Source organism: Pseudochaenichthys georgianus, chromosome 24 (assembly GCF_902827115.2).
Source record: "Pseudochaenichthys georgianus chromosome 24, fPseGeo1.2, whole genome shotgun sequence".
NCBI lineage: Eukaryota > Metazoa > Chordata > Actinopteri > Perciformes > Channichthyidae > Pseudochaenichthys > Pseudochaenichthys georgianus.
Genome location: NC_047526.1, coordinates 33,616,614 through 33,642,093, shown reverse-complemented (window position 1 = coordinate 33,642,093; position 25,480 = coordinate 33,616,614). Strand labels below are relative to the sequence as shown.

Genomic DNA, 25,480 nt, shown 5'->3' with positions numbered 1-25,480 from the left:
TGCAAAAAGTTACATTTTAGATATTTAGCAATATGACTTTGTCAGCTTTCTAATTTAATGTATTGAAGGCAAAGATATTTAACACAGTGAGAACTGCTACTATTTATCTCTCAATATTGTCTGTAAAAACGTGGTAAAAGTTATTCTTTCAGTGAGACAACAGAGCAAGCTTCTACAGTTGTACTACGTTTTGTAACAGTTAAATATTATTTTGATAATAACATATATTTCAATGTTGATGAACTTCATACTGTTCATTCATAATCCGATTGCTCACTGTTAAAAAAAAAACATTACAATTACAAAATAATTATATCTACAGCCCCTAAACACACAAACACACCGCTTTCATAAATAACACACTTGTTCTGCAATAATATGTTTTATGTTTACTGTCATTTTTGTTAGGAAAGGACATGCCTAAAAGACACAACATTTTCTCCTTCTCTGAGGGTCAAGAAGAACATCCAAGAGGAACATTAAAAGCTGATGTTATGAGATTTTAAGACCAGTACACTAAGAAACTACTTTTATTGTAAAAACAGTCAGCTGATCGAATGCAGCTATTTCCACATCTACACTCCATCAGCTGATTATTTCTATTTGCCTCACTTTATGAGCTTCACATCGCATGTGCCTTGTACCGCAGAGTTTGCAATGTCACAAATAAATGGGGCCAATCTTCAGTCAGATGTGAATGTGTAATCTAACATTTTCAGTAAGAATAATGGACAAAAGGAGTGCAAATTCAATTTATTGAAATGTGAACCAAAAGTTAATCAAATGTTTTAAATAAAAAGCACAAATGGACAGAAGGTGTAAACCTATTAAATGTATAAGTAAACACATTTAGTCAAATAAAGTGACAGACTAGGCCTGTGCAGTTGGTATCAGCTATGCCCAGCATGGGCTCCTCCATCAGGCCTGGTCCTCCTCGCAGAGTAAAGACCCTCAGTCCTCTCCAAACCAACAGACTGGACGTCCATCACACAGAGGTTTCTCCCTGTAGTCTCAGCAGCTCTCTGGACACCATGCTGTCTCAATCCGTCCACACTGAATATGAGAGGGGGAAAATGAAAATAATAAATGCTTTAGACCAGTGGTTCCCAAACTATTTGTGCCCAAGGCACAACAAAGGACAAGTAAAAATCTCAAGGCACACCTATTGTGCAAAATAGCCCTTATAACACGTGTTATCACTCATATAATGTAAAATATCTGTAAATGTGCATAATTTGTTACTAATGCCAAATAAAATGTGACAAAGACAACTATATTACTCATGAAATATTTAATAACGAAATATTTCAGAAATATTTGAAACTTTATCAAAATAGGCTTCATCAAAGCAGCAACACACTCATTTAAACCAGACGGGTCACAAAATAAAAAATGAGGCAAAGGAAACTCAGCAGAAATTCAGCACAGAGAACTGTCAATGCAAGGAAGCTGCACTGTCCGTGGCCCTGAACTACAAATGATAAATGTAACATTTCAGCATTGAAAATAAATAATAATAATAAAATAAATAATAAATGTGCTATTATAAATATTTTGCCGACTTAAAAATTAGTGAGCAGATCTTTTTAATCCTTGGTGGCACTGAGGAGAGGGCCACTCGTAAGTCCTGTTCAACAGAGAGCCGTGACCTCCTGTTGTTCTTCATGTAAACCAGAGTAGAGAACGCCAACTCACACAGGTAGGTAGTGGGGAAAAAGAAGAAGTTGCTCAATCGCGTGGTGGGAGATGCTTGGGTACTCCGATGCAGAAGCCAACCAAAACTGATCCAGTGGGAGCTCACTAAATTTGAGTTTCAGTGTGCGGTCCTCACGGAGCTCTGCGCACTCCTCTCTCTCTTTCATAATGAGCTTTTCTGTTGAGGATTCCTGGTGGAATGGGTCTCGGATCCAGTCATAGTCCTCGATGTCAGCCACACGTGAAAAATAGCGCTCAAACCTCTCTTTTAAGGTCTGAATGTGTTCGGCATAGACAGCGCGCTCCCTAGCTGCCTGCGGCGCAGCTGATGCCAGCGGGAACATGTCCATGGAGCCCTGTTCCAAAGCCTCTTGCCACAGGATAAGTTTTCCCATAAACCCCCGAATCTTGTCTGTGGATGATAAAATGTTTTCATTCCTGCCCTGAAGCTTGGCGTTTAACTCATTGAGATGCCCAAATATGTCTGCGAGGGAAGCAACATAGTGCCCGGCCGTCCAATTCTCCCATAGGGATTTAGCAGCGCCATCCATATATTGGGGCCAAGTCCACCGAATTTGCAGTCCCGTCGCCACTATATTTGTGCCGGAAATAACGTATTTGTGTGGTGCACGTTATTGGACCCTAGGTGGCGGTGTTCTAATAGGGTTGTACTTGTACTGCATGGGGGGGTGGCAGAAAGTCAATATGAGGCCCACTTACCACATATTAAACAAATATTAACGTACTGTGTACTTATACTTATGGGGGGGGGGGGTGGGGGGTGGCAGAAAGTCAATATGGGTCCCACTTACCAAATATTTGTAATGGTGTGTGGGGGGGGTGTACGACAACCCAATATGGGTACATGGGTATTTTTTACCATGGACTTATGGGGGGGGGGGGGGGGGGTGTCTGGGAATCTGGAGTATGGAATCTTAAACCCACCCATAATTTTTTTTCAATAACATTTAAAATTTCTCACATAATTCTGATTTACGTGAATAGTCTGAGAGGCTAGTGCTGGAGAAGAATGAGAAAATTGAAACAAATTCCAAAAATGTGCTTGGCGCTCCGAGCCTTTGAGAGTGTGTTGTTTAGCTTGTGTGGAACCCGCTTGCAAAATATGGGGACCCTGCGACCTCGGACAAGGTCAAAACCGAGGTCAGAGGTCACATTTGCAATGCCGACAGTACTCTCGACGGCGCAAAGGAAGGTCCGACCGCTTTGAGCTTGCTCTCATTAGAACCGGCTCGAAGAGTACATGCAGATTGATGCCTCCGCTGCTCCTAATGTCAAAGGTTACGGCTTGAAATGTAACAAAGCTCCAAAGGTCAAAGGTCACGCTTTCATGCCGTACAGTGCCCTTTACAGCACAAAGGAAGGTCTGACCGCTTTGAGCTTGATGTCATTTTAACCGTCTCGGAGAGCAGATGCAAATGGATGCCTCTGGTGCGACTAAATGTCAAAGGTTACGGCTTAAAATGTAACAAAACCTTCCGTTAAGGCCTTTTGAGCAGCCGCAGTGCTCCGTGAGTGTTTAAAGTACTTTGAAAAGGGCTAAAGAGATCAGAGGTCAGAGGTCACATTCGCAATGCTGACAGTACCCTCGACGGCGCAAAGGAAGTTCCGCTTTGAGCTTGCTCTCATTAGAACCGGCTCGAAGAGCAGATGCAAAAGAGATAATTTTTTCACAGGGGGCCTCTAAATAGGGCCCATATCCATCCATCCATCCATCCATCCATCTTCTCCCGCTTATCCGTGGTCGGGTCGCGGGGGTAGCAGTTCCAGCAGAGAGCCCCAAACTTTCTTTTCCCTGGCGACATCAACCAGCTCTGACTGGGGGATCCCAAGGCGCTCCCAGGCCAGCGAAGAGATATAATCCCTCCACCTGGTCCTAGGTCTACCCCTTGGTCTCTTCCCAGCTGGACGTGCCTGGAACACCTCCCTAGGGAGACGCCCAGGTGGCATCCTAACTAGGTGCCCGAACCACCTCAACTGGCTTCTTTCGACGCGAAGGAGGAGCGGCTCAACTCCGAGTCCCTCCCTGATGACCGAACTTCTCACCTTATCTCTAAGGGAGACACCAGCCACCCGGCGGAGGAAACCCATCTCGGCCGCTTGTATCCGCGATCTCGTTCTTTCGGTCATGACCCATCTTTCATGACCATAGGTGAGGGTAGGAACGAAAATGGCCCGGTAGACAGAGAGCTTTGCCTTCTGGCTCAGCTCCCTTTTCGTCACAACGGTGCGGTAAAGCGACTGCAGTACCGCTCCCGCTGCTCCGATTCTCCGGCCCATCTCACGCTCCATTGTTCCCTCACTCGAGAACAAGACCCCGAGATACTTGAACTCCTTCACTTGGGGTAAGGACTCATTCCCTACTTGGAGTGAACAGTCCATCGGTTTCCTGCTGAGAACCATGGCCTCAGATTTGGAGGTGCTGATCCTCATCCCAGCCGCTTCACACTCGGTTGCGAACCGATCCAGTGAGTGCTGAAGGTCGCATACCGATGAAGCCATCAGAACCACATCATCTGCAAAAAGCAGTGGTGCAATCCTTAGTCCACCGAACTCCAGACCCCCCCCCCCACGACTACGCCTCGAAATCCGATCCATGTATATTACAAACAGGATTGGTGACAAAGCGCAGCCCTGGCGGAGGCCAACCCTCACCGGAAATGGGTCCGACTTACTGCCGAGGACCCGGACACAGCTCTCGCTTTGGGAGTACAGAGATTGGATGGCCCTGAGTAGAGACCCCCTCACCCCATACTCCCGCAGCACCTCCCACAGTAACTCCCTGGGAACCCGGTCATACGCCTTCTCCAAGTCTACAAAACACATGTAGACTGGATAAGCGTACTCCCAGGCCCCCTCCAGGATCCTTGCGAGAGTAAAAAGCTGATCCGTCGTTCCACGACCAGGACGGAATCCGCATTGTTCCTCCTCAATCTGAGGTTCGACAATCGGCCTGACCCTCCTTTCAAGTACCTTGGAGTAAACTTTCCCGGGGAGGCTGAGTAGTGTGATGCCTCTGTAATTGGCACACACCCTCTGATCCCCCTTTTTGAAAAGGGGGACCACCACCCCGGTCTGCCACTCCTTCGGTACTGTTTCCGACTTCCACGCAACGTTGATGAGACGTGTCAACCATGACAGTCCCTCAACACCCAGAGCCTTCAGCATTTCCGGGCGGATCTCATCCACCCCCGGGGCTTTGCCACTGTGGAGTTGTTTAACGACCTCAGTGACCTCCCACCGGGAGATTGGTGTTGATCCCCCGTCATACTCCAGCTCTGCCTCTAACATAGAGGGCGGAGTTGTCGGGTTCAGGAGTTCCTCAAAGTGTTCCTTCCAACGCCCCAACACTCCATCAGTTGAGGTCAACAACGTCCCATCCTTACTGTTCACAGCTTGGATGGTTCCCTGCTTCCCCCTCCTGAGGTGTCGGACAGTTTTCCAGAACAACTTTGGTGCCGCCCGAAAGTCCTTCTCCATGTCTTCTCCAAACTTCTCCCACACCCGCTGCTTTGCCTCGGCCACGGATGAGGCTGCTGCCCTTCGGGCCTGTCGGTACCTTGCAACTGCCTCGGGAGTCCCCCGGGATAACAAATCCCTGAAGGCCTCCTTCTTCAGTCGGACGGCTTCCCTGACCACCGGTGTCCACCAGGAGGTTCGAGGGTTACCGCCCCTTGAGGCACCTAGGACCTTGAGACCACAGCTCCCCACCGCGGCTTCGGCAATAGAGGCTTTGAACACCGACCACTCTGGTTCAATGTCCCCAACCTCCACAGGAATGCCCGAAAAGCTCCGCCGGAGGTGTGGGTTGAAGGCCTCCTGAACTTGGGCCTCCTCCAGACGTTCCCAGTTCACCCGAACTACACGTTTGGGCTTACCAGGTCTATCCAGAGGCTTCCCCCGCCACTCGACCCAACTCACCGCCAGATGGTGATCAGTTGACAACTCCGCCCCTCTCTTTACCCGAGTGTCCAAAACATACGGCCTCAGGTCCGATGATACGATAACGAAATCGATCATGGACCTTCTGCCTAGGGTGCTCTGGTACCACGTACACTTATGAGCATCCTTATGTTCGAACATGGTGTTTGTTATGGCCAATCCATGACTAGCACAGAAGTCCAGTAACAAACCACCACTCCGGTTCAGATCAGGGGGGCCGTTCCTCCCAATCACGCCCCTCCAAGTGTCTCCATCATTGCCCACATGTGCGTTGAAGTCTCCCAGCAAGACTAAGGAGTCCCCTTCAGGAGCCCCATACAGGACTCTTTCCAGGGTCTCCAAGAAGGCCGAATACTCTGAACTGCTGTTGGATGCATAAGCACACACAACAGTCAGAGTTTCCCCCCCCATAACCCGCAGGCGTAGGGAGGCGACCCTCTCGTCCACTGGGGTAAACTCCAACAACGAAGCACCTAACCGGGGACTTGTGAGTATCCCCACACCCGCCCGGCGCCTCACACCTTGAGCAACTCCGGAGAAGAATAGAGTCCAACCCCTTTCCAGAAGTAAGGTTCCAGAGCCGACGCTGTGCTCTAGAGGTGAGCCCAACCAGATCCAACTGGTACCGCTCCACCTCCCGCACAAGCTCCGGCTCCTTCCCCCCCAGAGAGGTGACGTTCCACGTCCCCAAAGCCAGCTTCTGCCGCCCGGGTCTGGTCCGTCGAGACCCTCCGCTTTCACTGCCACCCTTCTGGCAGCGCACCCGACCCCATCGATGTTTCCCGTAGGTGGTGGGCCCGCGGGACGGAGAAGCGGAGGTGTTGCCCACGTTGCCTTTTCGGGCTGGGCCCGGCCGGGCTCCGTGGCAAGCCCGGCCACCAGACACGAGTCCTCCTTCCTCATATCAGGAATCTGAAATATGGGCACCCTGGCCCACCCAGAACTTTTGTTCAATCAAATGCCATCATGCATTACTGCCATTAGCGTCTGACTGCCCTAGCTCCGCCCCCTGAAGTCCTAGAGACTCAAAGAGGATACCATTGGATGCAGAATAATCAGACGTGGGGAATAGCCATTGAGCCCGAACCGATCAGACGTTGTTATCAAAAGATATGAATTAGTAGCACTTTTAGACAAATTAGCTTTTCATTGGAATAATATTAATATAAAATCAAGCATTGGAGTGACGCAATTGATATTCACAGAAAATGTTCCCCGCTATATGTAGTACACTGGTGTAGAATTTCAGGGATCCAGCTGCTACCGTTCACTCCTATAACATATTTTTAATTAAAAAAACGTGAAATCCTAAAAGAGATATAAATAGATAATTTTTTCACAAGGCCGAAAAAGGGTCTAAATAGGGCCCAGATCAGGGATCTGAAGTATGGGAACCCTAGAACACCCAGAACCTTTTTTAAATAAAATGGCAAACTTTCTCACAAAATCCTGAGTTACTCGTAGAGTCAGACAGGGTTTTGCTGGAGAAGAATGAGCAAATTGAAAAAAATTCTAAAAATGTGCTTGGCGCTCCGAGCCTTTGCGAGTGTGTTCTTGCACTTGATTTGATGTGTCGTTTATACATTTTGATGGCGGAAAATATATGAAAATGTCCCGTTGATATACATACTGAAAAATATATCCATATATATATTATACTTTTTTCCCTGAAGTGCCTACGCGTCCCTGTGGCGTACTGAGATAAGTGTTGCTCTTTGCCATGGGCGAGCCCAGTTCGCTACCCGCGTGAGACCTTTTAATGGAAATGTGAAAATTATTTAAAATTAGTTGAATTGCGAGAGGGATACTTTTATTAAGAAATGGATAATGGGTTACATTATAATTTATGTCAGGGTGAACAGTGCAATGTGTGAAATACTAATATTATGCTAACCGCTAGTCGCTAAGCTAACGGCAGCCATTTCAATGTATTTTTCCATTGAAAATGCTAACCACTAGCAGCAAAGCTAGCATCACAGACACTGGTCCGTTTGCGGATACTTTGCACACGTTTTTCACACGCTAGAAGTCTGGGAGTACTTCGGTTAGCTTCGTCTTGATCTGTAGATGTAATTCGATGTATCGTTTGTCCATTTTTATGGTGTGAAAGACTACTGTCTGCACGAAATCGGAAACCGGAAGTCGGTTTTTTAAAGGACTCAGAAGAAAAACGGCTGCCTCACTTCATGGAGGAATGTCTCCCCGCTCCATGTGCACTCTGGCCCCGGTACATGTGTTCCCTGGAGACCCCCCAGTATGGTTTGAACTGGTTGTCAGGGGACTATTTTCGGATACATTTTTTCCATTTTTACCCCTTTTCTATGGTTCTTCCAAAAGTTGACGTAGACTTTTTCCGACTCTGGAGGAAGGTAGGGGGAGTTGTCAGGGGACTCTACCCGCCTTATGGAACACTATTTTCGGATACAATTTATCCATTTTCACCCTTTTCTCTGGTTCTTCCAAAAGTTGACTTAGACTTTTTCCGACTCTGGAGGTATGTAAGGCAAATGTCAGCCTTATGAACGGAGGTACCGTGGGACTTGCCCTTCCCATGTACGGGAGTCCGCTCAATGGAAATGCGATGTCAAGTTCCGATGTCAAGTTCCTGTCAGCGGCTAGACATATGTTACCAGTGTTTACCAGTGTTGCCAGGGGCATGATAACATCCTCCACTGGAGGTTGGGTGTTGCTGCTGTGAAGAAGGCCGACTATGGGTGCCGATGGGCGGACGGTAAAGCACCGCAAAGTAGACCCCCTTTAAGTGTAGCCAGGGGCACGAGAAACATCCTCCATGGAGGTTGGGTGCTGCTGCTGTGAAGAAGGCCGACTATGGGTGCTGATGGGCGGACGGTAAAGCACCGCAAAGTAGACCCCCTTTAAGTGTAGCCAGGGGCACGAGAAACATCCTCCATGGAGGTTGGGTGCTGCTGCTGTGAAGAAGGCCGACTATGGGTGCTGATGGGCGGACGGTAAAGCACCGCAAAGTAGACCCCCTTTAAGTGTAGCCAGGGGCACGAGAAACATCCTCCATGGAGAGTGGGTGCTGCTGCTGTGAAGAAGGCCGACTATGGGTGCCGATGGGCGGACGGTAAAGCACCGCAAAGTAGACCCCCTTTAAGTGTAGCCAGGGGCACGAGCAAAATCCTCCATGGAGGTTGGGTGTTGCTGCTGTGAATAAGGCCGACTATGGGTGCCGATGGGCGGACGGTAAAGCACCGCAAAGTAGACCCCCTTTAAGTGTAGCCAGGGTCACCCTGCATGCGTCGTCAAATGTGATTGAAATGGACAGATTCCTGTACATTTCAATCACTTTTAATGGGAGTCGTCAGTATATGGAGCTTAACCCATAATTCCCGGACGTTCCAGGCCGAATTTGGAAGCTCATATGCGGCCTGCCATGCGCCTCCACCCGTGGAAAGCAAAAAAAAGTAAAGAAAACGGTCAATTATATGTTAAAATAATCAAAAATGAAGTTTTTGAAAATTCTTGAAAAACGGCTAAGTGCCAACGGGGGAGGGGGTCAAGTCTTCGGCGCTTCGGAACGAAGCCCCGGAGACTTTTGCACTCCCCCGTTGCAATTTACAACGGAGAGGGGAAACGAGAGCTCCCCTCCTCCGTCCAAAAAATTCATTCATCTTTTCCAAGCTACCATCTGCACGAAATCGGAAACCCGGTTTTTGAGAGCACTTAGAAAAAAACGAGCTATTTTCACATGATGGGGAAATCATGGAGGAATGTATCCGCCTCATGAGCACTTTGGATCGGATGAAATTGTTGCCTGGAGGACCCCCAATCATGGTTCTCACAAAACTTTAAGTTTTCAAACTGGTGTCTGGAGGAATGCAAGGGGAGTTGTCAGGGGACTCTACCCGCCTCAAGAGGCACTATTTTGGGATACATTTTATCCATTTTCACCCCTTTTTATGGTTCTTCCAAAAAGTTAACTTAGACTTTTTCCGACTCTGGAGAAAGGTAGGGGGAGTTGTCAGGGGACTCTACCTGCCTTTTGGAACACTATTTTCGGATACAATTTATCCATTTTCACCCTTTTCTCTGGTTCTTCCAAAAGTTGACTTAAACTTTTTCCCACCCTGGATAAAGGTATGGGGAGTTGTCAGGGGACTCTACCTGCCTTTTGGAACACTATTTTCGGATACAATTTATCCATTTTCACCCTTTTCTCTGGTTCTTCCAAAAGTTGACTTGTACTTTTTCCCACCCTGGAGAAAGGTATGGGGAGTTGTCAGGGGACTCTACCTGCCTTTTGGAACACTATTTTCGGATACAATTTATCCATTTTCACCCTTTTCTCTGGTTCTTCCAAAAGTTGACTTAAACTTTTTCCCACCCTGGAGAAAGGTATGGGGAGTTGTCAGGGGACTCTACCTGCCTTTTGGAACACTATTTTCGGATACAATTGATCCATTTTCACCCTTTTCTCTGGTTCTTCCAAAAGTTGACTTGTACTGTTTCCCACCCTGGAGAAAGGTATGGGGAGTTGTCAGGGGACTCTACCCGCCTTATGGAACACTATTTTGGGGTACTTTTTTCCCATTTCACCCCTTTTTTCTGGTTCTCTGGTTGTGGCGGCCTCGCCCTGGCCGTCCACCCTCTGGGTACCTGACTCCCCTGCCTCCTCCGGGGGGCAGTTGAGAGGGGTTCAATGCCTCCCCGGAGGATACTGTTATCCCGGCAACCCGCCAGCAGATGAAAAGACCCACCCCTCCGCCTCTCCACCTCTTCTGAGGGACGAGGGAACCGCGCGGGGGTCTGCTGGAGGCTACTGCCGGGTGCTCCGTCCTGCGCCTCACCGGTACCCTGACTCCAGCGCGGTGTGGCGGCCTCGCCCTGGCCGTCCACCCTCTGGGTACCTGACTCCCCTGCCTCCTCCGGGGGGCAGTTGAGAGGGGTTCAATGCCTCCCCGGAGGATACTGTTATCCCGGCAACCCGCCAGCAGATGAAAAGACCCACCCCTCCGCCTCTCCACCTCTTCTGAGGGACGAGGGAACCGCGCGGGGGTCTGCTGGAGGCTACTGCCGGGTGCTCCGTCCTGCGCCTCACCGGTACCCTGACTCCAGCACGGTGTGGCGGCCTCGCCCTGGCCGTCCACCCTCTGGGTACCTGACTCCCCTGCCTCCTCCGGGGGGCAGTTGAGAGGGGTTCAATGCCTTCCCAGAGGATACTGTTATCCCGGCAACCCGCCAGCAGATGAAAAGACCCACCCCTCCGCCTCTCCACCTCTTCTGAGGGACGAGGGAACCGCGCGGGGGTCTGCTGGAGGCTACTGCCGGGTGCTCCGTCCTGCGCCTCACCGGGACCCTGACTCCAGCGCGGTGTGGCGGCCTCGCCCTGGCCGTCCACCCTCTGGGTACCTGACTCCCCTGCCTCCTCCGGGGGGCAGTTGAGAGGGGTTCAATGCCTCCCCGGAGGATACTGTTATCCCGGCAACCCGCCAGCAGATGAAAAGACCCACCCCTTCGCCTCTCCACCTCTTCTGAGGGACGAGGGAACCGCGCGGGGGTCTGCTGGAGGCTACTGCCGGGTGCTCCGTCCTGCGCCTCACCGGGACCCTGACTCCAGCGCGGTGTGGCGGCCTCGCCCTGGCCGTCCACCCTCTGGGTACCTGACTCCCCTGCCTCCTCCGGGGGGCAGTTGAGAGGGGTTCAATGCCTCCCCGGAGGATACTGTTATCCCGGCAACCCGCCTGCAGATGAAAAGACCCACCCCTCCGCCTCTCCACCTCTTCTGAGGGACGAGGGAACCGCGCGGGGGTCTGCTGGAGGCTACTGCCGGGTGCTCCGTCCTGCGCCTCACCGGTACCCTGACTCCAGCGCGGTGTGGCGGCCTCGCCCTGGCCGTCCACCCTCTGGGTACCTGACTCCCCTGCCTCCTCCGGGGGGCAGTTGAGAGGGGTTCAATGCCTCCCCGGAGGATACTGTTATCCCGGCAACCCGCCAGCAGATGAAAAGACCCACCCCTCCGCCTCTCCACCTCTTCTGAGGGATGAGGGAACCGCGCGGGGGTCTGCTGGAGGCTACTGCCGGGTGCTCCGTCCTGCGCCTCACCGGGACCCTGACTCCAGCGCGGTGTGGCGGCCTCGCCCTGGCCGTCCACCGTGCGCCCTCTGGGTCGTACCCGAAACTGTCGGGTATCCTTTGGGAGAATCAGACTCTGGAGGAACGTGAGGGGAGATTACAGGGATCTCTGCCCGCCTAACGAGTGCCTAAATGGGACACCGCACCATGATGCAAATGAAAACAAACACAGATTTGAAAATAAGCTGAGTGCGTCTTTCGTGAGTCTTTTCACGCTTCCTTCTTTTTTACCCACGATTCTGGTGACATTTTCCGGTACCGAAATGCTCAAGAATACAGGTCGGATGGCGGTCCGTTGTCCGATCTGCAATAGCTCCTACCGTGCCCTGAGCAAGCACCTACAGAGGAACCATGGTGTGCGTAACTTGGATGAAAGAAAAATTCTGCTGTTGTTGGCCAACGGACGGACCAACATTAGGCTCCATCCCTGTACCATTCTGGGATGCGAGTACCACGGCACAAGGCTGGATCGCCACTTGGCCAGAGACCATGTTGAGCTTGGCCCGGGAGGAACTACATGTGGTTCAAAATCAAATGAAAATGACAGTGGCCAAGAAGGAGCTTTATGAACTCCGAATGACAAACCCCACAATAGAAATGATTACCGCTTGGGCTGTTGACACGGTGGCAGACGACGATATACTGTCACAACCTCCACCCTTGTCCCCGGTGAATGAATGTGACAACCCGGACTGCAAAGAATGGAGGCTGGAGGCTAACGCAGTGAGGGCTCAGCGGGACATATATGCTGCTGAGGTGAAATCCCTGCGCTGCAAGTTGCAGCAGAGGATAAAGGACAAGCGACAGAGGATGGATCAGCGGGCCGGGGACATGCCCGCGTTCGATGGGGAGGAACGAGAGCGGGTCATTCTGAAGAAACGACCCCGACCAGAGTCGACACCAACGAGGCTGTCCAAGTCGAAAGGTCCCTCCTGCAGCAAGTCTCCCATTCCTGCCTGCAGCACGTCTCCCATTCCCGCCTGCAGCACGTCTCCCATTCCCGCCTGCAGCAAGTCCCCCACTGGCTCTCACACCCATTCATCCAGCTCCTCAGAGCCTGCATCCATCCATACCGAGGCCTCGTCAACCTCCCCTCCCATAAATTCCCCCTGGTTCCGGGGCAGGGGCCGGGGAAATATAATGCGGGACATAACATTCCCACGGATCATGGGTAAGTGTTTTGGCTATGTGACACATGCAGTTTCTGTAACACATCATGTGTTGTCATTAAAGTACTGTTTATATTTCACAGAGGAGTATCTGCAAGGATACCGGGAGCATTATGCAGGTATCGACCCACCAGTGAGGCTCCAGGAAAACACAGTCTCCAAACTAAGCAGAGTGAAGTCGTTCCTCAGTTTCATGGCACACGGTTTCAATCGCCTGTCTGACTGGCTCTTTTTGAGGGATCTCAAGAGGATACGCGGGTGGTCCCGGAGCCTGATGAAGTCAAGCCTTCAGGTCACGACCTCCGACTTCTACATCAAGAATATATCACACTTTCTCAAGTACATGGCCGACACACCGTGCAAGGGGAGCAGGCTCAGCCAAACGGACATGATTTTAATCAAACGGGAAGTAGTTGCCATCCTGAAGTCCCTGAAGAGAAAAGTACTTATCCACCAGATGCAAGTGAAGCGTGACAAGATGGAAGGTCTGCCGAGCCACAACGACCTAATGACATGCTTGACTTCGACCACCACTCGCATCCCTCAGCTCCTGGATGTGATGGCCAGCAATCCGACTACCGCGACCCGGACACTGCTCTATGGGTATATGACTCTTCATTGGAGCTGCATTTATGGCCACCGTCCGGGGGTCTACTCCAACATGACCAACGCCGAGGTCCGAAAGGCGGATACAACTGGCACTGCCTTCGGCTACCTGGTTCATGTGAGTGCTATTAATCAATGTATTTATTCTGGCAGTTATATGCATGATTGACATTGTATTGACACTCTCTATCTCTGTCATAACAGGTAAGTAACCACAAGACGGCCAACGCGTTCGGGGAGGCGCAGCTGTACCTCACCGTAGAAGAATTTGGATGGATGAAGAGGTGGCTGGAAATTAAGGGTACGCTGACCTGCACCCAGAGCCGTTACTTTCTGTACACAGAGGGGAAGAACCCGTTCAGGAAGCTTGCCTACTCCCTGAGGTTGGCATGGGCTGATGTGGGGCTCCGCAGTCCCATTAACTTCACCGACCTCCGCACAGTCCACGCCGATAATGCGAAGAGGTTTCAAGACAAAGGCAACCGCCAAAGAGTGAGTGATTTCATGTGTCACAACACTGCAACTGCGGACAAATTTTACGCGAATAATCCTTCTTTGAAGGAGGCTGCGGACATTCGGTTGCTCTTCACAGAGTCACTTCAAGCAGCGGCGGCGGCATCGACAGCAGCAGCAGCAGCGGGAAATGAAGACACTTTTGCGGGTATTGACATCGACAGTGACAACTCTGGAGAGGAGCACAGCCCGGCTCCCTACCCAGACTCCCTACCAAGACATGTCCCGAAGAGGGACCAGTCACTGGCCGAACACAACCCCTCAGACATGGGTGAAGAGAGGGTGCCATACTCTGCCCCAACTTCACCCACTGTTGCCAGTGATCAACTTGTAAATATGCAGTGTGTTGTTGTAATCAGTCCCCTTGTAAATACGTTATATCCTGTTTGAATTTATTTATTACTGTCAATATTACTGTAAATAAAGTTTGTTAAAATTACTAAGTCTTCTGTTTTTAATCCCACTATGGGTTTTCTTCTTTTAAGATCCCCAGGGGCACGATATTCTGGTTCTGGTGGTAGCATGTAGGTGTTTAGTCCGAGTGAGGAGTGCTCAAGTGTGGGATGATTTGTAAGGTAGAAGAGGGTAAAAAAAGTTAAAGTGTGAACCTCCAGCAGGGCAGGTGGTGCTGTGAAGAAGGCCGACTATGGGTGCCGATGGGCGGACGGCAAAGCACCGCAAAGTAGACCCCCTTTAAGTGTAGCCAGGGGCACGAGCAAAATCCTCCATGGAGGTTGGGTGCTGCTGCTGTGAAGAAGGCCGACTATGGGTGCCGATGGGCGGACGGCAAAGCACCGCAAAGTAGACCCCCTTTAAGTGTAGCCAGGGGCACGAGCAAAATCCTCCATGGAGGTTGGGTGCTGCTGCTGTGAAGAAGGCCGACTATGGGTGCCGATGGGCGGACGGCAAAGCACCGCAAAGTAGACCCCCTTTAAGTGTAGCCAGGGGCACGAGCAAAATCCTCCATGGAGGTTGGGTGCTGCTGCTGTGAAGAAGGCCGACTATGGGTGCCGATGGGCGGACGGCAAAGCACCGCAAAGTAGACCCCCTTTAAGTGTAGCCAGGGGCACGAGCAAAATCCTCCATGGAGGTTGGGTGCTGCTGCTGTGAAGAAGGCCGACTATGGGTGCCGATGGGCGGACGGCAAAGCACCGCAAAGTAGACCCCCTTAAAGTGTAGCCAGGGGCACGAGCAAAATCCTCCATGGAGGTTGGGTGCTGCTGCTGTGAAGAAGGCCGACTATGGGTGCCGATGGGCGGACGGCAAAGCACCGCAAAGTAGACCCCCTTTAAGTGTAGCCAGGGGCACGAGCAAAATCCTCCATGGAGGTTGGGTGCTGCTGCTGTGAAGAAGGCCGACTATGGGTGCCGATGGGCGGACGGCAAAGCACCGCAAAGTAGACCCCCTTTAAGTGTAGCCAGGGGCACGAGCAAAATCCTCCATGGAGGTTGGGTGCTGCTGCTGTGAAGAAGGCCGACTATGGGTGCCGATGGGCGGACGGCAAAGCACCGCAAAGTAGACCCCCTTTAAGTGTAGCCAGGGGCACGAGCAAAATCCTCCATGGAGGTTGGGTGCTGCTGCTGTGAAGAAGGCCGACTATGGGTGCCGATGGGCGGACGGCAAAGCACCGCAAAGTAGACCCCCTTTAAGTGTAGCCAGGGGCACGAGATTCTTGAGGGTGTGATCATCTTGGTTTAGTCCGTGGGGGAGTGCTTAAGTTCGGGGGCCCGGGGACCCAAGGTGCTCGAGGTTCTGGAGGTACATGGGAGGGATCCTGGAGCTCCTCAGTCCGTGTTTTGGGGGTCTTGGAGCGGCCACAGAGAGGTGCTTTTCCCCGGGGTATGTCATGGAAGTCTGAAATAACCTGTTTGCTCATGTCAGGGAGAGATGCTGGGGCTGCTGCGTCCGTGTTTTGGGGGTCTTGGAGCGGCCCCGAAGAGGTGGCTTTGTCGGTGTACCTAATGGGTAAGAAAGCCAGTCTACACAGGTCGTGAAATGTGATTGAAATGTACAGAGTGCTGTACATTTCAATCACTTTGAATGGGAGTGGTGAGGTGTGGATGAAATGGCCATATCTCCCTTAAATTCACAGCAACGTTACCCATCTTTCACACACTAATTCATGGGTAACAGAGCCATGTGCACCATGCATTTAAAGTAATGTTAGCCAGCTTTCAGACACTAATTCGTGGGTAATAAAGGCCTGTACATCTCCCTGTTTGAAAGGGCCATATCTCCCTTAAATTCACATCAAACTCACCCATCTTTCACACACTAATTCATGGGTAACAGAGCCATGTACACCATGCATTTAAAGTAATGTTAGCCAGCTTTCAGACACTAATTCGTGGGGAAGAAAGTCACCCTGGACGGGTCATCAAATGTGATTGAAATGGACAGATTCCTGTACATTTCAATCACTTTTAATGGGAGTCGTGAGGTGTGGATGAAATGGCCATATCTCCCTTAAATTCACATCAAACTCACCCATCTTTCACACACTAATTCATGGGTAACAGAGCCATGTGCACACTGTATTTAAAGTAATGTTAGCCAGCTTTCAGACACTAATTCCTGGGGAAGAAAGTCACCCTGGTCGGGTCGGGAAATGTGATTGAAATGTACAGAGTGCTGTACATTTCAATCACTTTGAATGGGAGTGGTGAGGTGTGGATGAAATGGCCATATCTCCCTTAAATTCACAGCAACGTTACCCATCTTTCACACACTAATTCATGGGTAACAGAGCCATGTGCACCATGCATTTAAAGTAATGTTAGCCAGCTTTCAGACACTAATTCGTGGGGAAGAAAGTCACCCTGGACGGGTCATCAAATGTGATTGAAATGGACAGATTCCTGTACATTTCAATCACTTTTAATGGGAGTCGTGAGGTGTGGATGAAATGGCCATATCTCCCTTAAATTCACATCAAACTCACCCATCTTTCACACACTAATTCATGGGTAACAGAGCCATGTGCACCATGCATTTAAAGTAATGTTAGCCAGCTTTCAGACACTAATTCCTGGGGAAGAAAGTCACCCTGGTCGGGTCGGGAAATGTGATTGAAATGTACAGAGTGCTGTACATTTCAATCACTTTGAATGGGAGTGGTGAGGTGTGGATGAAATGGCCATATCTCCCTTAAATTCACAGCAACGTTACCCATCTTTCACACACTAATTCATGGGTAACAGAGCCATGTGCACCATGCATTTAAAGTAATGTTAGCCAGCTTTCAGACACTAATTCGTGGGGAAGAAAGTCACCCTGGACGGGTCATCAAATGTGATTGAAATGGACAGATTCCTGTACATTTCAATCACTTTTAATGGGAGTCGTGAGGTGTGGATGAAATGGCCATATCTCCCTTAAATTCACATCAAACTCACCCATCTTTCACACACTAATTCATGGGTAACAGAGCCATGTGCACCATGCATTTAAAGTAATGTTAGCCAGCTTTCAGACACTAATTCGTGGGGAAGAAAGTCACCCTGGCCGGGTCGGGAAATGTGATTGAAATGTACAGAGTGCTGTACATTTCAATCACTTTGAATGGGAGTCGTGAGGTGTGGATGAAATGGCCATATCTTCCTTAAATTCACATCAAACTCACCCAGCTTTCACACACTATTTCATGGGTAACAGAGCCATGTGCACCATGTATTTAAAGTAATGTTAGCCAGCTTTCAGACACTAATTCGTGGGTAATAAAGGCCTGTACATCTCCCTGTTTGAAAGGGCCATATCTCCCTTAAATTCACAGCAAATTTACCCATCTTTCACACACTATTTCATGGGTAATAAAGCCATGTGCACACTGTATTTAAAGGGCTGCAGGAACACTTTACCCGCCTTGTAAACACCTTCTCCTGGGTAAACAATCCATGTATTTCCGCCTGCTTTCCATCAGCACCCGCCAGTCATTTCAAACGGTTTCAAATCGTTTTTTCACTTTTAAAAACAGCTTTCTGCCCTGTAAATGATTTCTAATCATTATTACCGTCATGGAGGAGCTGCAGGGACACTTTACCCGCCTTTTAAACACCTTTTCCTGGGTAAACAATCCATGTATTTCCGCCTGCTTTCCATCAGCACCCGCCAGTCATTTCAAACGGTTTCAAATCGTTTTTTCACTTTTAAAAACAGCTTTCTGCCCTGTAAATGATTTCTAATCATTATTACCGTCATGGAGGAGCTGCAGGGACACTTTACCCGCCTTTTAAACACCTTTTCCTGGGTAAACAATCCATGTATTTCCGCCTGCTTTCCATCAGCACCCGCCAGTCATTTCAAACGGTTTCAAATCGTTTTTTCACTTTTAAAAACAGCTTTCTGCCCTGTAAATGATTTCTAATCATTATTACCGTCATGGAGGAACTGCAGGGACACTTTACCCGCCTTTTAAACACCTTTTCCTGGGTAAACAATCCATGTATTTCCGCCTGCTTTCCATCAGCACCCGCCAGTCATTTCAAACGGTTTCAAATCGTTTTTTCACTTTTAAAAACAGCTTTCTGCCCTGTAAATGATTTCTAATCATTATTACCGTCATGGAGGAGCTGCAGGGACACTTTACCCGCCTTCTAAACACTTATTCCTGGCTAAAACAATCAATGTATTTCCGCCAGGGTCACAGCCTGCTGCTGCTGCTGCTGCTGCGGCGGCTGCTGCTGCTGCTCTCCCTCCCTAAATTCACATCAAACTCACCCAGCTTTCACACACTATTTCATGGGTAATAAAGCCATGTGCACACTGTATTTAAAGTAATGTTAGCCAGCTTTCAGACACTAATTCCTGGGGAAGAAAGTCACCCTGGACGGGTCATCAAATGTGATTGAAATGGACAGATTCCTGTACATTTCAATCACTTTTAATGGGAGTCGTGAGGTGTGGATGAAATGGCCATATCTTCCTTAAATTCACATCAAACTCACCCAGCTTTCACACACTATTTCATGGGTAATAAAGCCATGTGCACACTGTATTTAAAGTAATGTTAGCCAGCTTTCAGACACTAATTCCTGGGGAAGAAAGTCACCCTGGACGGGTCATCAAATGTGATTGAAATGGACAGATTCCTGTACATTTCAATCACTTTTAATGGGAGTCGGTGTGGATGGCCTGTTGAATCCGATTTTGAGCACTCTTTTCCCCGCATAAACTAGTTTAAATCACCGTTAAACACTTATTCTGTTGATGTCTATATAACCGACTTCCCGCTATGCATTAAGTCGGTTATATGGACCCTGTACACTAGGCATACCGCGGCCGGTAGTAAATGTCCAACCATTGTACCCTCTGGTCCCTAGGGTATGTAAGGGGAGTTGTCAGGGACTCTACCCGCCTTACGGGACACTATTTTCGGATACTTTTTTTCCATTTTCACCCCTTTTCTATGGATCTCAAAAAAAGTTAACTCAGACTTTATTAAATAATTTTTTTATATATGACTTATTTTTTAAATATAGTGGGGATAGTGGAATTAACTAGTACCCAGTACTGGGAGGGACTGACTTTGATTGCAGATATAGCAATATTTGAATAAAAAAAAAAAGTGCACCACAATATATATATAATAATAGTATAATAGATTATAATATCTATAATATATATTATAATAATTCTATTTTGACTACCAGTTTCGGGTGGGTTAATTAAGTGTGCTTTATAGATTCGTCAATAGAGTAACGAGACATATAGCTTTGTTTTCCACCAGTAAAATGTACAAACGACTCATATATCACACAATGGTGTGATGTGAAAAGCCATTGCTACGTTTTCAAACTTGTAAACACGCTAGGAGTCTGAAAGTGGTTTCATTAGCTTCGTATTGATTTGTAGATGTGATTTGATGTGTTTTTTTGTCAATTTCGATCGCCAAAATGATAGAGAAATGTCTTTTTACTTTATAGTGGAGTCAATATACTATACTTTTGTTCAGTAAGCTTTAGTGCCACTTGTGGAGCGATGGATAGAGAGACGCCCCTTGGAGGGGTTCGAAACCCGGCCTTGGCATCAAATCTTGAGTTCCTTGAATTTATTGTTATATCCGACAGTACCCTCGACGGCGCAAAGGAAGTTCCGACCGCTTTGAGCTTGCTCTCATTAGAACCGGCTCGAAGAGCAGATGCAAAAGAGATAATTTTTCGATGTCAATTTCGATCACCAAAATGATAGAGAAATGTCTTTTTACTTTATAGTGGAGTCAATATACTATACTTTTGTTCAGTAAGCTTTAGTGCCACTTGTGGAGCGATGGATAGAGAGACGCCCTTGGAGTGGGAGAGTGGGGTTCGTAAACCCGGCCTTGACATCAAATCTTGAGTTCCTTGAATTTATTGTTATACATCGTACATCGAATGGAATGGACGTACTGCCAGACTCATAGTGTGTATACATCGAGACGTGATATCTCTCTCCCCTGCTCTCTCCGTTTCTCAACAGTGAAACTCCTGTCAGACTCTCCATATTATATAGCAGAACAAATACATTTATACAAAAACATTTAAGAAACATTATAAGAACAATGTGAGGGCTACAAGCCTCACAAACGAACACACATCGTAAAGGTTATGATTTTGTTTACATTACAGAGATTAAAGTAACGTAAGTTATGGCAGTGTTTTTAATAATGCCAAATTACCAGAGGTGGGAAGTAGTGTAGTACAAATACTTTGTTACTGTTCTTAAGTGTATTTTCTGGTATCAGTACTTTACTCCACTACTTATTTTTCTGACGACTTTTTACTTTGACTTCTTACATGTTGAACACAAACACCTGTACTTTCTACTTCTCACATTTTCCAAACAGCTGGTTCCTTTAGTGTGAATGTGTGTTTGGTGGCGTGATCATTATTCTTTAGTGTCATTGCGTGCCTATTGATTTGAACACGATCCGTGTATCCATCATTTCCTGGTCTTCTCTAAAGAAGAGGGACCAATGGAAACGTTGTCATGTTGCCGTTGTTCAGCATGGAAACATTCATTAGCTAACAATGACATTATTGTTCTGTTAATATAAAGGGAGGTCAGGTACTCTTTAAAGCAGCTGTTAGTTATGGGTACTTTTTACTGAAGTACACTTCAAAGCCTCTTTACTTTTACTTGAGTAAAGAAGTTTAGTCAGTACTTCTACTTTTACCAGAGTATTTTTAAACACGAGTATCTGTACTTCTACTTGAGTAAAGGATGTGGGTACTTTTGCCGTCTCTGGTCATTATTAATATAATCATTAATGAGGGTTATACCTGGTCCGGCTCCACAGCTGGGCACCTTGCAGTGCTCCCAGCGGGTCTCAGTGTTGGTGGTGTAGCACCAGGGCATCCTCTCGTTGTCCGGGTTACGACAGTGGTTGCTATCCAGGCCTCTGACGGGAAAAAAACGCAGAAATAATCATGAAAAAAGGTAGCTAACTAAAACAATAAAATATATTTTAGAAAAAGTAATAATAGCACAGTATAAATAGTCTTTAAGTCTGGCATTACAAATGGTAGTATTAGTAGTAGTAAGTATACATCTATATTAAAATAAACTAAAAATAATACAATTAAGAAGTCATTATGCGGAATGGTGATTTTTTTTGGGGGGGGAAATGTATTATTATTTCACTGGATTATAATTAATAAAATTACCAAAAGAAGTTTAAATATTAATAATAAAATAAAAAATATATAAAAATACTTTCCACCACTGAATAAGCCCATCGTTAATATATGATGTATTTGTTCTTACTTGCAGGGGTGGTTGTCTGGGGAGCGGTTGTGTTTCTGAGGAGTCTGAACGGACCAGCTCTGGCACTGTTTCCCGGACTCGGTCACTGAGATGGTGCCGCGGTACAACTCTCCCTCCCCGGTGTAACAGCTCAGCTCCGGGACGATGGTGGGGGGCTCGCACGCTGAAAATAGGAAGTTCAGTTATAGATCTCACAGGGGAACAAACAACGTAAGTTATGGCAGTGTTTTTAATAATGCCAAATTACCAGAGGTGGGAAGTAGTGTAGTACAAATACTTTGTTACTGTTCTTAAGTGTATTTTCTGGTATCAGTACTTTACTCCACTACTTATTTTTCTGACGACTTTTTACTTTGACTTCTTACATGTTGAACACAAACACCTGTACTTTCTACTTCTCACATTTTCCAAACAGCTGGTTCCTTTAGTGTGAATGTGTGTTTGGTGGCGTGATCATTATTCTTTAGAGTCATTGCGTGCCTATTGATTTGAACACGATCCGTGTATCCATCATTTCCTGGTCTTCTCTAAAGAAGAGGGACCAATGGAAACGTTGTCATGTTGCCGTTGTTCAGCATGGAAACATTCATTAGCTAACAATGACATTATTGTTCTATTAATATAAAGGGAGGTCAGGTACTCTTTAAAGCAGCTGTTAGTTATGGGTACTTTTTACTGAAGTACACTTCAAAGCCTCTTTACTTTGACTTGAGTAAAGAAGTTTAGTCAGTACTTCTACTTTTACCAGAGTATTTTTAAACACGAGTATCTGTACTTCTACTTGAGTAAAGGATGTGGGTACTTTTGCCGTCTCTGGTCATTATTAATATAATCATTAATGAGGGTTATACCTGGTCCGGCTCCACAGCTGGGCACCTTGCAGTGCTCCCAGCGGGTCTCAGTGTTGGTGGTGTAGCACCAGGGCATCCTCTCGTTGTCCGGGTTACGACAGTGGTTGCTATCCAGGCCTCTGACGGGAAAAAAACGCAGAAATAATCATGAAAAAAGGTAACTAACTAAAACAATAAAATATATTTTAGAAAAAGTAATAATAGCACAGTATAAATAGTCTTTAAGTCTGGCATTAAATGGTAGTATTAGTAGTAGTAAGTATTGTAGTGGAAATTTTTTGTTATTATCATCCTTATTATATCTTTCATATGCTTAAACCAAATGCTTCTTATTTCCTGATATATTCTTACTATTATTATATTCTCTTGTGGCTCTGCAAGGCCACAGCTGTTTTAGCAGACTGGGAGTCACACAAGAACCGTTATGCTATCTGCAAGGCCACTGGGTGTCTCATAAACAATCTGACCGTGTGAACCCAAGAGTTATAACATTCCCACTCTTTCTTTAAATAATCTCTGCTTCTTCATTGTTCTGCGCACTCTCGGGCAGACTTTTCATACTCTGTCCGACCTGTGACATTGTATTATTGTATTGTGTATTTGAAGCTTCAAATAAATAACCAAAAGACAGCTTTGCTTGATTCACCATTTATTTGTTTTGATCACTTTTGACTTGTACTCTCCAGCCGTGTTTGGGTCCTAGATTTCCATAACAAATGGCGTTGTCGGCAGGATCTCTGTATGTTTGATCGGGAAAACCTCTGGACGCTGGTGGTTGCGCGCTCCGGGATCTTTTGGTCTTCCTCTACCTCGACGGAAAAAAACGTACGGGACGAGGGGACCAGCGCGAGGGGTGGAACCGATTGACTTCACGAGATCCAGCGAACTAAAAGGGGCTTCCAATATTGGGTGAGATGTACAAAGTCTAAATTGTTTAAAGTTAAACGTAATTAAACTCCATGACATTTATGAGAGGGACTGCTCGAAAGCAGAGATATTTGGAATATCTGGCATCGACGGATGAAAAATAGTGTTTTGGTAACACGGAGTGTTTTGGTAACATTTTAAAAAGGCTTTGCTATGGGAGCAAAGCAGGGGAGGGGGTGTGTACAGCCTCCTGAGGGTCCGATTGTTGATGTCATGCGAGCAAAATATGGTGAAGGAAGTCTGTCTAAATTAAATATATGGACGGAAATGTTCGGATTTCCTAAGGGAGGTTCTTTGAGTAAAATAAAAATCAAAAACCTGGGAGATAAATTACAAGAGTATGGAGATGGGATGAAAAAGAAGAGTAGCCTACAATTAAAGTAAAAGACTTATAGAAAACTGGACACTCACAGAAAGTGTTTATAATACTGGGGAGTAAAAAAAAAAAATGCCTTGGGCATTAAATAAAATATTGGTTGAAAATGAATGTGAAGAAAAGAAATACATTATTTCCAAAAGACATGTAAACCCCAGACATCTCTGTGTCCTTCCATTGCAGGCCTGAATGACCTCTCCTCGACTGGGTATCCCTTCCCTCCTCCGGCGTACAACCCTGGCAATCTGGTTGGAACACCTCAACCACCTCCACTACAAGCCCCAGCCATGCAGTCAGCGTCAACTCCAAGCTCGACAACAGCGGGATAAACAAACCCGATGCCATAGGAGACCAAGCAGGTGTTTGGGAAACAAACCTCAGTAATGCCTTTCTCAACGGACTCACAGACACAGCGCAAGCTAAACAAAATGCTGGCCGATCACAATACCGAGGGAGAGGCAGAGGAGGTTTTTCCGAGACAGAGGACGAGAAGCAAGACCTTCATTTGACGAAAGATGTTTCAAGTGTTGAACATTGGATTATGGGACTGCTCACAGAACAGTGAGTGGAGGCAGAGGGGGACAGCAAGGAAGGGGCCCAATCGAGCGAGACGGAAATTCAGCCAGCAGCATCTAACCAGGGAAGTGACACACACACACACACACACACACACACACACACACACACACACACACACACACACACACACACACACACACACACACACACACACACACACACACACACACACACACACACACACACACACACACACACACACACACACACACACACACACACACACACACGCATCATACATGCTATTGAGAAATTAGAAGAATTAGAGGACATGTCTGTAATTAAAAAGGGTACATATTTGAAATATGACAGTGAATGTTTGCATTAAGAAATGTCCCACACATTTTTGGTTGATTCTGGGGCTACACATTCTGTGGTAAAAAAGGGCAGAGTTGCCTGAATGCAAATTTAGTGATAGATTTATTCATGTGCTGGGTAACTATAAAGGAGAAGTTTCTGTACCACTTCAGAGTGGAGATAACGGTGTTGACAGTAATCCATTTCCCACATCAGTAAAAAACAGTTATTTTATCTGTCTGCCCAATACATTTACTGGGCAGAGATCTGATTCTCCGGTTCGGCTTGGACCTCATTTTTCCACAAATGAGGGTCTTAAAGTCCGACAGCCATCTCCTACGATGGTTCAAAAAAGTGTCATTTGATGATAAAGAACTGGTGAATGTGTATCAATGGGCTGCTGACATATCCTGATTCTCAGGAGTTGTTGCTTTTGACTGGTCAACGTGGTTTTCCACCTGCTGTGTGGAGGCTTCTCATTTTGCATTGTACTGCTAACGTGGTTGAAAGATCCGTGTAAATGCTATGATGAGAGTTGTTCTGTTGGAATGTGTGAATGATGAGCTCATGTTTAAAAATGTATTGGAATTCGCTGGGTAGCGCTATCTCTGTTAGACTCACACACACACACAAGACACAACCAGCTGTGTCAAATCCCAGGGGCGGTACAC

General features: G+C 47.4%; 2 protein-coding genes across 2 annotated transcripts; one reads left to right on the top strand and one right to left on the bottom strand.

The window, feature by feature from the left end:
• Positions 1-738: 738 nt before the first annotated feature.
• On the bottom strand, positions 739-25,296 carry LOC139433059 (plasminogen-like). The gene is made up of 5 exons (XM_071201933.1): positions 25,268-25,296; positions 22,631-22,749; positions 21,780-21,948; positions 21,296-21,414; positions 739-1,053 (listed from the first exon to the last, which is right to left on the bottom strand). Exons 1-5 carry the CDS (start codon positions 25,294-25,296, stop codon positions 1,040-1,042), a joined length of 450 nt encoding a protein of 149 aa, XP_071058034.1. The 3' UTR covers positions 739-1,039.
• LOC139433093 (uncharacterized) lies at positions 11,633-14,538 on the top strand. Its single transcript, XM_071201979.1, has 3 exons — positions 11,633-12,922; positions 13,004-13,644; positions 13,731-14,538. The coding sequence occupies exons 1-3, from the start codon at positions 12,103-12,105 to the stop codon at positions 14,427-14,429; spliced, it is 2,160 nt and encodes a 719-aa protein (XP_071058080.1). The 5' UTR covers positions 11,633-12,102; the 3' UTR covers positions 14,430-14,538.
• Positions 25,297-25,480: the final 184 nt, after the last annotated feature.